The 13,683-nt window shown below is 45.0% G+C and overlaps 2 protein-coding genes across 6 annotated transcripts in view; both read left to right on the top strand.

The window, feature by feature from the left end:
* Positions 1–5,110, top strand: part of wwp2 (WW domain containing E3 ubiquitin protein ligase 2) — a 40,122-nt gene extending 35,012 nt beyond the window's left edge. For both annotated transcript variants that reach the window (XM_063000241.1, XM_063000242.1), the window contains 7 exons: positions 672–805; positions 1,017–1,157; positions 1,471–1,591; positions 1,688–1,792; positions 2,465–2,561; positions 3,167–3,239; positions 3,328–5,110. In XM_063000241.1, coding sequence (XP_062856311.1) covers positions 672–805; positions 1,017–1,157; positions 1,471–1,591; positions 1,688–1,792; positions 2,465–2,561; positions 3,167–3,239; positions 3,328–3,427 — 771 coding nt within the window. In that variant the 3' untranslated portion in view covers positions 3,428–5,110. The remainder of the gene's footprint in view (positions 1–671; positions 806–1,016; positions 1,158–1,470; positions 1,592–1,687; positions 1,793–2,464; positions 2,562–3,166; positions 3,240–3,327) is intronic.
* A 1,303-nt stretch (positions 5,111–6,413) lies between these two features.
* adat1 (adenosine deaminase tRNA specific 1) lies at positions 6,414–13,298 on the top strand. 4 transcript variants are annotated; one of them, XM_063000236.1, is made up of 9 exons: positions 6,414–6,692; positions 7,461–7,529; positions 7,881–7,935; positions 9,498–9,628; positions 10,625–11,141; positions 11,641–11,789; positions 12,554–12,653; positions 12,765–12,851; positions 13,026–13,298. In XM_063000236.1, the coding sequence occupies exons 1-9, from the start codon at positions 6,566–6,568 to the stop codon at positions 13,156–13,158; spliced, it is 1,368 nt and encodes a 455-aa protein (XP_062856306.1). In that variant the 5' UTR covers positions 6,414–6,565; the 3' UTR covers positions 13,159–13,298. The 4 variants fall into 4 exon arrangements, with proteins under 4 accessions (XP_062856306.1, XP_062856305.1, XP_062856308.1 ...); XM_063000235.1 differs by having other exon boundaries at positions 6,415–6,692; positions 11,638–11,789; XM_063000238.1 differs by lacking the exons at positions 6,414–6,692; positions 7,461–7,529 and having other exon boundaries at positions 7,899–7,930; positions 11,638–11,789.
* Positions 13,299–13,683: the final 385 nt, after the last annotated feature.

Here is a 13,683-nt window from a genome sequence, read left to right as displayed (position 1 = left end):
CTCCTTCCTTGTATATTCTGTACCCACTGTGACCCTGATCATGGTGTAGTGATTACTGGGAGTGAATGAATATACTGGGTTTAAGCCCAACAGAACCAGAACCGTGTGTGTGTGTGTGTGTGTGTTTGTGTGTGTGTGTGTGTGTGTGTGTGTGTGTGAGTGTGTGTGAGTGTGAGTGTGTGTGTGTGTGTGTGTGTGTGTGTGTGTGTGTGTGTGTGTGTGAGTGTGTGTGTGTGTGTGTGTGAGTGTGTGTGAGTGTGTGTGTGTGTGTGTGAGTGTGTGTGTGTGTGTGTGTGTGTGTGTGTGTGTAATGGAGTGAATGAATGCTTCTTTATCCCCCCCTCCACCCCTCTATTAAAACCATTTCAGTCTGGGGGCCCCTCCACCCAACACACACACACACACACACACACACACACACGTTATGCATGAGCTCAGCACCACACCCAGCCCACACCCGCCGACACACACTCTATATTTAGTCTCAAGTTGTGAACACACAGTCCATGTAACCACACACACACACACACACACACACACTTTCTCACACACACACACACATATACCGGAATTAAATGGGTTCGTTTATAAGCTGTACTTGATTAACAAGATGTTTACTGGCGGTGTGTGTGTGTGTGTGTGTGTGTGTGTGTGTGTGTGTGTGTGTACAGGCGCTGTATCATGGGAAGTTTATCGATACAGGCTTCACTCTGCCCTTCTATAAGCGGATGCTGAATAAAAAACCGACCCTGAAGGACCTGGAGTCCATCGACCCCGAGTTCTACAAGTCCATCATCTGGGTCAAGTGAGTATCAGCGTCATCACCTTCATCACCTTTATCACCTTCATAATCATCATCATCATCATCACCTCACACACACCAGATTCATGGTTTTGAAAGGGCGTGTCCACAGGTATCTGGTCGGGTGTCCACATACTTTTGGCCATGGGGTGTATAAGATGTACCTGCTGTACTGAGTATAAGTGTGTGTGTGTGTGTGTGTGTGTGTGTGCAGGGAGAACGATGTGGAGGAGTGCGGGGTGGAGCTCTATTTTGCTCAGGATATGGAGATTTTAGGGAAGGTCTCCACACACCAGCTGAAGGACGACGGAGAGGATCTGCTCGTCACCCAGGAGAACAAGGACGAGTACATCAGGTACCCCCCCCCACCCCCCCAAAACCTAAAGACCGGCTGAGCTTCATACAGGATCAGGTCTGGATTGGGATTCAGATAAATGCAGCTAGGACTGGGGTTAATGTTGGGATGGGATTAATCTCAGGCTTCTGGTGCTGGTTTAGTATAAATGTGAGATCACGCTGGGCTGAGCTGCACATTAGGATTAGGATTTTGGTTTAGGACTGCTGGGATTAGTGTGTTCAGGTTGGGATTAATATTCATTTGGGGATGAATTCCTGTGTTTGGTAGATCTGCTCACTCTGTGTGTGTGTGTGTGTGTGTGTGTGTGCAGTTTGCTGACGGACTGGAGGTTCTCCCGGGGGGTGGAGGAACAGACCAAAGCGTTCCTGGACGGCTTTAACGAGGTCGTTCCACTCGAGTGGCTTCGTTACTTTGATGAGAAGGAGCTGGAGGTGGGTGATGCTTCAAATAAACTCCGCCCACTCACCAACCATGCTCACACTGTGGTCCTATATGATCCCACCATAACAACGTGTGTGTGTGTGTAGTTGATGCTGTGTGGGATGCAGGAGATCGATCTGAGTGATTGGCAGAAGAACACCATCTACCGCCACTACACCAAAAACAGCAAACAGATCCACTGGTTCTGGCAGGTACTGTACCATCAACCGTACCACCCACCATACCAACCATAACGTATCAACTGTAATACCAACGTACTGTACAAACTGTACCAACCGACCGTACCAACCGTATCACCAACTATACCAACCGTACCACCCAGCTGGATGGTAGCAGACCCAAACTAATCCAAATACTCACGTTTATAAATATTTACCTACTTCTTCCCTGTTAAAATAAGTTGAAATACATTTTCATTTTATTTTAATAATAATAATAATAACAGTAATTAATAATAATAATAATAATAATAATAGATTAAATTTCACTGCTTTACTGGCAGATGATTGTAGTCAGTCATGTTGTACTGGGTGGATGTGGCGGCACCTGGCGGTAGAGCTGGGGAAGTGCAGGTCATTTTAAACTCTTGTTTATATAGGAATGTTGTGATGTGGAAAAGCACTAAAACTAAAATCACTTTAACACGTTACTTATTTCATTTCTGTACGAATGCTGTAAAATTAGTCCACTATCAGGAGAAAGTGATTTATAGAATATTTATATATTTATACATAATTTAGGCAGTAATAATTTAGTGTATGTGCTGGAGTTTATTATGGTTGAGTAACAATCATAACTGTTAGCAGTAAATTTAGGTCAAACGACGTGATTAGAAGATAAAATGTGCTGAATGTTCTCTGTAGGTGGTGAAGGAGATGGATAATGAGAAGAGGATTCGGCTCCTGCAGTTTGTTACAGGAACGTGTCGACTACCAGTAGGAGGATTCGCTGAACTGATCGGTACAGAGCATTCTTCTTCTTCATCGTAATAATAATAATAATAATAATAATATTTGATGTAGCACTGTGAATATTGATTTATCCTGAGTGATTATCGAACTTTTATTAATAATTCATGTTGAGATTTTAATGAGACAGTCGGTGTGTCTGAATAATTATTATTTTAATCTGACTGGAGGTCAGAGGAAGTGGGATTTGATTCTAAAGTCCACAGGATCATCTAATAAACTCCAGGAATTTAACATAAAAATCTCCCCTTTTTGTCCTGATATACTCAGTTTCTCTCTGCATTCTGACCACACCCTTGTTGGCCAAAAAAGGTCCCAGACAGGCGCAGGCTGGCGCCTGTAGCTTCAGAAAGAGAGCCTTATTACATACGGAGGACCAGGTTACTCCCTCTGCCATGCTGACGCCTCCATTAGACAGTAGTATTCAGTTTCATCATCAGGCCAGTGGCACCACCAAGACTTGGACCCTGGTCTCATATCAGACGCCGTGCAAACCGCCAAAACTTACATAATCTTTTAGATTCAGTAATAAATATGATTAATGTTTTTATGTTGGGATTCCACGTCGCCTTCAGTGAACGTTCTTCTTCTCCACAGGGAGTAACGGACCGCAGAAGTTCTGTATAGATAAAGTGGGGAAGGAGACGTGGCTGCCGAGAAGCCACACCTGGTGAGAAACCTCGTTTACTCGTCCTGTTCTCGCTCTAAATCTTCTCCACGTGTTCCTGACGTCTCATCTTCTTCTCTTGGTTCCTCAGTTTCAACCGGCTGGACCTGCCGCCGTACAAGAACCTGGAGCAGCTCCGTGAGAAGCTGCTCTTCGCCATCGAGGAGACCGAGGGCTTCGGCCAGGAGTGAAAAACACAAAATATTTAAGCGATGCTCTCCGCTCACCGCTGGGCAGGAACAGGACGTGACTAATCACACAACTAGTTAAATTAGTAGTTTATCAGCGGCGGTCGGGATCATCATGTTAAAAACACATCAGAATATAAATGTGCTCATAAAAAGCTTCTAAAACTTCTACAAATATCAATAAATAGAAAAATATCTGCAGAGAGCAGAACTTTCACATCACAGTCTGTCCTGAGATAAAAAAACAAACAGACCAAATCCATGTAAAATGTCCCTTTAAGCTTCCTGTAGGTGGCGCTAGAGAGTTCAGTCAAATGTCGTATCTACAGCAGGACTGAAGTGTTTTCACACCAGCAGCAGCTTCAGCTTCTTTAAAACCCTCATCTATACAAAACAATACGGGAGCACCACAGGGTGCGCCTCACTTCACGTACATCCGCCGAGCCGCCACTACACAACCGCAAGAGCCAAGAAACTGTAAAGTAGCTTTTACAGTCTTAAGCAAAAGTTTGTGCACCCCTGAACACACAAATATAATAAAGATCCTGCAGTTGAAATGTATCGTGTGTTTTTAATCTGCGAATCAAACAGATAAAAATAAAACGTGCCAAAAATGTCGGGTTTAATTTTACATGTTTTCACTTACAAAATTAATCAAACACAGAATTTAATCAGGGGTGCACAAACTTTTAAATAAAATTCTGGTCACACCAGAAACTTTGTGAAGTGGGCGTGGTCGGGCTGAGACCGGGTTCACCTCTGTGGTTCGGTCAACAGTTTAGTCGTGTGTAATTTGGGAATTTATTTCAATTCTACAAGTTTTATGAATGTTGTTGTTGGTGTGAAAAAAGACTCAGGTGTGACCGGAACTTTAATTATTTATTTAAAAAAAAGTCCTTTTTCCAGCTTTTATACCACGACTGGTTACGTTTCTAACACACGTTAGCATTTAAATCATTACATTTATTAATCAAACGTCTATAAAAACAAAGATAATCAAAGAACTCTATAAAAGAACTCTATAAAAACAGTTCTGATGATTTTCTGGAGGAACTTCCTTGTTTTCTTTGCTTCATCACAAGTTTAATCTTGCCAAACTAAATAATTCCTGCTGTATAAATCCACATCATTTATTTTACTTGTTTGTTTAGGAAGATGTAAATACAGGAGAAGCATCAGTCGCTCTCGATCTACTTTAGAGGAATTAATACACGTCACCTGTCAGCCAATCAGAAACCAGGATTTTCAGTGGCCATAATGTAACATGATAGTTAAAATGTTCGCCGGAACTCGTGCGCGTGCTCTGCTGCGTAAATCATCGAACGATATTAAAATAATGTAAATATCAGCATTTTAATCAGCACTGCATAATAAAATAATAATAAAGTGGTTTTGCACCACCTGTGTAATTACTGCACTCAGCAGCGCCTACTAGTGATGAAACCCAGCGCGTGGTGCAGGGAAGTGTGAGCGCAGGCCGTGTGTGTGTGTGTCTGAGAGGTGATGTGTGTATGCGCTGTAAAATACTGAATCAGAATCACTTTTATTTTGTTGATTTTTTATTGATAGTGTTAATAGTGGTGAGGGCTTCATTACACTGTACAGAGATAGTGAGGATGATGAGGATGATGAGCGAGAGTGAAACTGATGTACAAACATTCATGATTAAACTCAAGATGTACAAAATACTGTGTGTGTGTGTGTGTGTCTCAATTATTATGGCTGGAAATAAAAATTAAACTGTTTTTCGTATATTCAAACCCAAGTGCATTTATGTAAAGCCGCTCTACCAGCTACTGCTCCTTTGATCAGGTAAGGCCTTACTCACAGTCGCTGTTCCATGTCATCCCGAATGTGCTGGATGGGATGGAGGTCAGGACTTGTGCAGCACAGTCGCACGTCTTCATGGTGCCGATGTGTGTGAGGGCTCAGACTTCTCTAGAATGTGATTCTATTCAGTAGAAATAATTCTCTTTACTGGATCCGAGGAGCCCGATATTTACTGTTAGCACAAGATTCTGTGTGTCTGTGGGTTTCTGTGAGCATTTGTGACGTCTAGCACTGATGTTGGATGACGAGAGCAATCAACGTTCCAATTCATCCCAAAGGTGTTCAGTTGGGTGAAAGTTAAAGCTTTGTGCAGGCCACTGGAGTTTGACACACCATGTGTTAATAAACCCAATTTAAACTTAGTGATTAGGAGAAGTGTCTACATACTTTTGGTTGTTATATGTATTAAAAACTTGGAAAAGGCTTCAATTGTGGTTAAATCATCAAATGTAAATATCAGTAACGACTGGTTTAGTTTGACCCTGGATGAATGAATAGAAAATGTTGTATATCAAAAAGTTATTTATTTAATTATTATGAATCTTTATATTATTAAAATAAAAAGCCAGGAAAATGTGGGCTTCAGTTTCACATAATTCTGAGCCTCCGAGGATATTGAAATGGGACTGAGGTTTCTGTTCATCATGTCTCGTTGATAAAAAATCCACAGAAATATCAAGAGGGTTTCGATTCATGAAGCTTCTCAATAGTTCCTGTGTTGACATTGCTTTGAGAGACAGTCTGGAACTCAGTAGTGAGTAATGTAACCAAAGAATCACAGGTTGTTTTAAGCTTTGTGAGTATGATTGGAAAGTGTAGGCCAATTTTGTGGCAAAAAAAGGTTTTGGCATCTTTCATATTTTTATTTTATTTTTTATTTTTATGTTTTATGTTAAAATCAGAAACTGTAGGAATTTTCTTTCCCTGTGAAGAGCGTTTTCACTATGTAAATTAACAAAACATGGATTTAGATGTGCAAAACGCCATGATTTAGTTCAAACAATTAGTAAAAACATTATATTATAAACATTTAAATAATCGCTTTGTTTTGTGTTGTGTTTATCAAAAATAATCCTGAGGGTCTTTATGGTGAGTTCGATTTGGAACGCGCCCCGGCTGAGGCGCTATGTTCCCTGATGAAGTGTACTTCAGCCGAGACCTGGAGTCGATTTAGGACGCACCCACACGTGTTTCTATACTTGTTGTAGCGACTCGGTTGAGGTTATAATCGCTAATATAATACCATCATCTCCGGATCCGTTTATATTCTGAGTTTAGGTGTGAAGTGGTGTCCATATATTTGTGGTAGATATGGATGAGGCGGATGAAATATCCCGGATGTGCTATGAGCACTACATGTCGTTACCGAGGAGAGGGAAACCTGAAGCAGGCCGGGAGTGGACTCAACTAGCGGCGGTCATTCAGCTCACACACACCGGTGAGTTCATAACAACCATATTCACCTCATTTAACTCATTATAAACACTCTGTGTTTCAAGCCAAACTTAAAATCTCCTAGCTAACCGTCACCGATAACGCGTCCCAAATCGGCTTTCAATGCTCACTTGTTGACTTGATCGTCGTATGCGTGACGTCACATAGTTCCACGGATTCAAAACTATTCCGGTCCAGAAATTCGACTCCTGTGTCGGTGTCGATTCGATGAGTCGATTCAACAAATCAATTCCATCGATTTTCAAAGTTGTACGATATTTAATAGTTTTAAATAATTCAAATTCACTCACACGTCCGTTTTGATCAGGGTCGTGGTGGGTTCAGTGTCACTCCAATGCAATTACATTCTAATTTTTGTTTAGTTTTGTCTTCATTTGAACTGAAAGAACACAAACATGATACAAAGGGCCAGGGACCTGCACTGAGAGCGCACTGAGAGCGCACTGACGTGTCCCCACAATGGCTCGGGTCATGTACTGCCATGCCTTCTGTGTTTCTGAGCCCTGTCTGGGATTCGAACCCCCAGAACTGAGGCGGGTGTCTCTCACAGTTACGCCACACCAGCTCACGGAAACAAAACCGGATTATCAGACAGTAAAACCAGTTTGATAGAAACCAGTAAAAACGTGATTATGTTCACCGAAGCCTCTTCCCACCACCCACAGCAAATACAAACATGTACAGAAAACCAGTTTAGAGTCTGTACAGGGACCAGTTTATTTACATTCATCCGTTCATGTGTTCACTGTAGTGCAGAGGAAGGTGGTGGCTCTGGGGACCGGCACCAAGTGTATCGGACGCTCCGCCATGAGTCCTAAAGGTAAATACTGTCATCTATATACACACACACACACACACACACACACCCTGTGTAAATGTACATACGGGGTGTGTGTGTGTGTGTGTGTGTGAGAGGTTCTGGTTCATTAACAGGTTTATGGACCCCTGATTAAGTTGTGTTGATTTTCTGAATGAACACAGAAACGTCTCCACATTTACTGCAGAAAGAAACGGTCACACATCAAAACTTTATATTTATAAAACGTTACAACGTCCGGCTGCTGCGGTCAACGTGTTCACTTATTTATACTAATCAACAAATCAGGGGTGCACAAACTTTATACATACGTGTGTTAATAATAAAACTGTGTGTGTGTGTGTGTGTGTGCAGGTGACATTCTGAACGATAGTCATGCGGAGGTGATTGCACGTCGGAGCTGTGTACGGTCAGAACCACCTTCATCACCAACACCATCACCAACACCAACATTTACTAAAAACACCACCAACACCTACTGTACCACCAACACCTGTACCACCAACACCTGTACCACCAACACCTACTGTACCACCAACACCTGTACCACCAACACCTACTGTACCACCAACACCTACTGTACCACCAACACCTACTGTACCACCAACACCTGTACCACCAACACCTACTGTACCACCAACACCTGTACCACCAACACCTACTGTACCACCAACACCTACTGTACCACCAACACCTACTGTACCACCAACACCTGTACCACCAACACCTGTACCACCAACACCTACTGTACCACCAACACCTGTACCACCAACACCTACTGTACCACCAACACCTACTGTACCACCAACACCTGTACCACCAACACCTGTACCACCAACACCTTCACTATCATCACCAACACCTACTGCACCATCAACACCATCAACAACACCACCATCACCTTGAACTACCATAAACCCCCACTGCACCATCCAGGTCATCTAATCAGAATGATGTGTTTGGGTTCCTCATGACTCTGGAACATCTGAGATGAACGAAGTTTTCGGCTCTTCTTTCTTCTCTAGAGGAAAATGGCCTCCGAGCCCTAATACTGACCCCACCTTGTTAACAGTAGGTACAGTGTTGTTGGGTCGGAATGTTTCTGTAAAGGTTGTTTTGCTCATCCTGGTTAAATAACTTTATCTGACCTCAGAGCTCCTTCAGAAGCTTCAGGTGAGCGTCAGGTGAAGCTCACTCGACTGTGTTCAGTCTCATCCATGTTCCAGCGGCTTCTAATTCACAGCAGTCCAGATTATTCTGGTGGATCTGAGAGTACACCTGAACCTCCAGACACGTTTCCTCTCAGCATGAGGTGACAGATAGAGACCACTGTTCCTCCAGGTGTTCAGAAATGTTTCAGTGAAGGATGTGAATAAATAATCTGACGTTTGGGACATGGCTACATCTCGTTTCAATATTTACCGGTGTAATCTCCAGGTCTCAGTGAGTGTGTGTATAAGGGCGTGTCAGCACTGAGATGGATGATGCGTCCCGTCCTGTGTGAGCTCCACATAATTCAGGATGATGTGTGTGAGTTATTAATCACGTCTCAGATTGTTTGATGGATCTGATTACAGACTCAGAGTAGAAGAACCTTCACGATGAATCACTCTGTAATCTACTGCACCAAAAGTATGTGGACACCTGATCCAGAGCCCACCCCCAGTCTTCTGGGAGGACTTTCCATAAGATTTTGGAGTGTGTCTGTAGGAATTTTTGCTCATTCCGTGGAAAGAGTGTTTGTGTGGAAAGACCTGACTTGCAGTCAACATTCCAATTCATCACAAGAGTGTTATTAATATAAAGATGGATTTTCATAATGATAGTTAATTACAATCTGAAAAATGTGTGTGTGCGTGTGTATATATATGTGTGTGTATGTGTGGTGTGTGTGTGTGTGTGTGTGTGTGTGTGTGTGTGTGTGTGTGTGTGTGTGTGTGTGTGTGTGTGTGTGTGTGTGTGTGTGTGTAGGTATCTGATGGAGCAGATGTATGAAGCCGTTACAGAAGATAAAAGTTCAGTTTTCTGTCGAGCTGATCGGAGCGGAAAATGGAAAATCAGACCTGAAGTTTCATTCACCTTCTTCTGCAGTCACACACCGTGTAAACACACACACACACACCATACACACACACACACACACACCATACACACACACACACACACACACACACACACACACACACACACACACACACACACACACCATACACACACACACACACACACCATACACACACACACACACACACACCATACACACACACACACACACACACACACACACACACACACCATGTAACACTCAATGGGTTTAGAAGCTTCTGAAAAATGAGTGAGTGAGATAGTGTGTATGTGTGTGTGTATGAGAGAGTGTATGAGAGAGTGTATGTGAGAGTGTGAGAGAGAGTGTGTATGAATGAGAGAGTGTGAGTGTATGAGAGAGTGTATGAGTGAGAGTGTATGAGTGAGAGTGTGAGAGAGTGTGGGTGTGTATGAGAGAGTGTGGGTGTGTATGAGAGAGTGTATGAGAGAGTGTATGAGAGAGTGTATGAGAGAGAGTGTGAGAGAGAGAGAGTGTATGAATGAGAGAGTGAGAGTGTGTATGAGAGAGTGTATGAGAGAGTGTATGAGAGAGTGTATGAGAGAGTGTATGAATGAGAGAGTGAGAGTGTGTATGAGAGAGTGTATGAGAGAGTGTATGAGAGATTGTATGAGAGAGTGTATGAGTGAGAGTGTGAGAGAGTGTGGGTGTGTATGAGAGAGTGTATGAGAGAGTGTATGAATGAGAGAGTGTATGAATGAGAGAGTGTATGAGAGTGTATGAGAGAGTGTGTGAGTGTGTATGAGAGAGTGTATGAATGAGAGCGTGTATGAATGAGAGAGTGTATGAGAGTGTATGAGAGAGTGTGTGAGTGTGTATGAGAGAGAGTGTGAGAGAGAGAGTGTATGAATGTGAGAGTGTGTATGAGAGCTGCAGCAGGAGTTTCTTTCCTACACAAAAGCCTTTAATTTCATGCTGATATGAAGCTTGCTGGACTGTGGACAGTGTTAGCAGAGAAGCACAGAACATCCTTCACCTTCTCCTCTCTCTTCAGGTGGAGACGCCTCCATCATCCCCATGATGGACAGCCAGGCGCAGCCGTGTCCACCAATCACGACCGAGGTGGCCGTTCAGCGGACCAATCAGGACTCGGGAAGCAGGAACAGGAAGCGGAGTGCTGAGAGTGAAGGCGGTGGAGTGAACAAACGTCCCAGAGCCGCTACAGAGGAGGAGGAACCCGGCGCGGATCTGGGACACCGCCGGGCGGAGCCGGATTGGGACGGGCGGGTCCTCGACGTGCACCGCACCGGGGCGAAGTGCGTCCCCGGGGAGCAGAGTGACCCCCGGGGGGCGGGGCCGGACTACCACAGAGCGGGGGTGCTGCGGGTGAAGCCGGGGCGTGGCCAGCCCACCCTGTCCCTCTCCTGCAGTGATAAACTGAGCCGCTGGTGCACGCTGGGCTTCCAGGGGGCGCTGCTGAGCCACTTCCTACAGGGGGGCGTGTACTTCAGCGCCGTGGTGCTGGGGAAGTGTCCCTACAGCCCAGAGAGCATGGAGAGAGCCGTCACCAGGTCAGTACACCCCCCCCCGCCATCCCGCTGCCCCGCCCGCTCTGTACGGTCGGGTTTAGCTCGGCGGTGTTAGTAGGTACAGTGATGTTAGTGAGATGAATAACCCTACACCATCGTCAGTGTTTACAGGCAGTGTGAGTTTAGTCTGTAGGAGCTTCTGGATCATCAGAACCTCGTCAGTGGATCCGGCTCTCAGGGATCTGAATCATCAGTACAAATTATTAATATTATATTAATTTTAAATGTATTTACTGTATAAACCAGTGAAGCTGGAGTACAGTTGTTCACACACACACACACACACACACATATTTTTGTCGTACCTGTGGCCGTGTACCCGTGCAGTGGTTGAGGACGGTGCCTGCAGCGTGTGGTTTGGGACGCGTCCTCTGAGCTCTCTGTGGTTCCTGGTACTCAGATGAACCGTACGTGTGTGTGTGTGTGTGTGTGTGTGTGTGCGTGTGCGTGCGTGTGTGCGTGTGTGTGTTTCTGACAGCAGGTGTGTTGGCGTGACGGATCTCCCGGATGGATTTGCTCCTCACGTCCCCGACCTGCTGCAGTCGGGTGTGGAGTTCGTACACGGACGCTCACGCACTCAGCAATCCCATGATGCCTCGCTGCAGGGCCGCGTGGTTCCGTGTGGAGCGGGTGAGTACAGAGCGTGGGACGCGTACAGGGTCGTCTCATGTAGGCATGCCGTAGCCTAGCGGTTAGGGTACTGGACTAGTAATCAAAAGCTCGCTGGTTCAGGCCTCACCACTGCCAGGTTGCTGCTGTTGGGCCCTTGAGCAAGGCCCCTAACCCTCAATGGCTCAGACTGTATACTGTCACAGTACTGTAAGTCACTTCGGATTAAGGCGTCGGCTAAATGCTGAAAATGTAAATGTAAAATGTAAATGGTCATTGGTCAGCGTCCTCTTGGTGTACTTCTGCTAGTGGAGTATATATAAAGATTATGATGCCAACTTTGCTCCAGCAGTTTGGGGAAGGCCGTTTTCCTCTGTTCCAGCCTGACAAAGTGAGACGTGGTTTGGTTTGATGAGTTTGTAATGGAGTCACTCCAGGGGTCTGCACAGCACCCTGACCTCACCCCTACTGGAAACAGTGGGATGAATTGGAAGCTTAATGGTGAGTCAGGCCTTGTGCTTTCTATGTGATGCAAATTCCTGCAGTCACATCAGGTGGAAAGCCTTATTAGAAGTGTGATCAACTCTAAATGAATGGCTGTGATTTTGGAATGGATTGACCAGTAGGATTTGGTCTGGTGTCCACATACTTTTGGCCTGATGGTGAAGGTCGTCTGCTCAGACCAGTCAGGTGTTATGACCTCAAACTGATGCGGTCACTCTAACCGTTAAAGTTGGTAACGGATCATTAATGTGTGTATTAATGTGTGTGTGTGTGTGTTGCAGCTATAAGTTGGTGCGCCGTCTCCTCCCAGCCTCTAGATGTCACCGCTAACGGCTACAAACAGGGAGTAACCAAGAAATCTCTGGGAACAGCTCAGGCTCGGTGAGTCGGACTACTCTTATTTATATGAATGGTGATGAATCACCTGTGCTTCGTTAACAGTTAAATGTGATCAGCGTGCGGCGCTTGATTCGCTCCTCTCTGACGGTGCAGGTCATTCATCAGCAAGGTGGCGCTGTTTCACTACTTCCTCAATCTGCTGGAGTCAACTCACCAATCAGAGCGTCCGGATTCTCTCCGGTGAGAAAACCCTCCGTGCTCCAGACCTCAGATCCAGAGATGATGGAACCCTCATCACCTGACGTGTGTGTGTGTGTGTGTGTGTGTGTGTGTGTGTGTGTGTGTGTGTGTGTGTGTGTGTGTGTGTGTGTGTGTGTGTGTGTGTGTGTGTGTGTGTGTGTGTGTGTGTTACAGGGGGAAGACGTTGAGCACGTACAGGGACTATAAAGAAGCGGCGGATGAATACCAGCAGGCGTGGGCTGCACTGCGCGCTCAGGTCTTCACACCGTGGCCTCAAAGTCCTCGAGAGCTTCTGCACTTCACCTAACGCACATACCGGCATGCACACACCCAGTGTATTCAGTCTGACTGATGATGTGTGACCAAAAGTATCTGGACGCCCCTCTAATGAGTGAATTTATGTGTTTAAGACATAACAGTTAATATCAGGTGTAATAAATCAATCAATCAATCATAGAAATCAAATAGTATATAATGCTTCCAGCTTTGCAGTAATAGTTTAGGGAAGGTCCTTTCCTGTTCCAGCATGAGTGAGCTCTATAAAGACATGAAGAAAAGCTCCAGGGTCCTGCACAGAGCCCTGTGCCCCGCCCCACTCAACAGCTCTGTGACGAACCGGAACACCGACTGATCAATCAGTGCCCAGCCGTACCAGTACGGTCATCTTCTGACTCGATGGGCACAAATTCCCACACACGGACACACTGCAAGGTCTTGTGAGAAGCCGTTCTAGCTGAAAAGATCACACAGAGGGTCACAACAAGCTCATGATCAGGTGTAGTCATGTAGTGTATATAATAAAAGAACACACACACACACACACACACACACA

This window comes from Trichomycterus rosablanca, chromosome 8 (genome assembly GCF_030014385.1).
Source record: "Trichomycterus rosablanca isolate fTriRos1 chromosome 8, fTriRos1.hap1, whole genome shotgun sequence".
NCBI classification, from domain to species: Eukaryota; Metazoa; Chordata; class Actinopteri; order Siluriformes; family Trichomycteridae; genus Trichomycterus; species Trichomycterus rosablanca.
The sequence above is the reverse complement of the archived record's forward strand: the minus strand, read 5'-3'. Positions and strand labels throughout refer to the sequence as shown.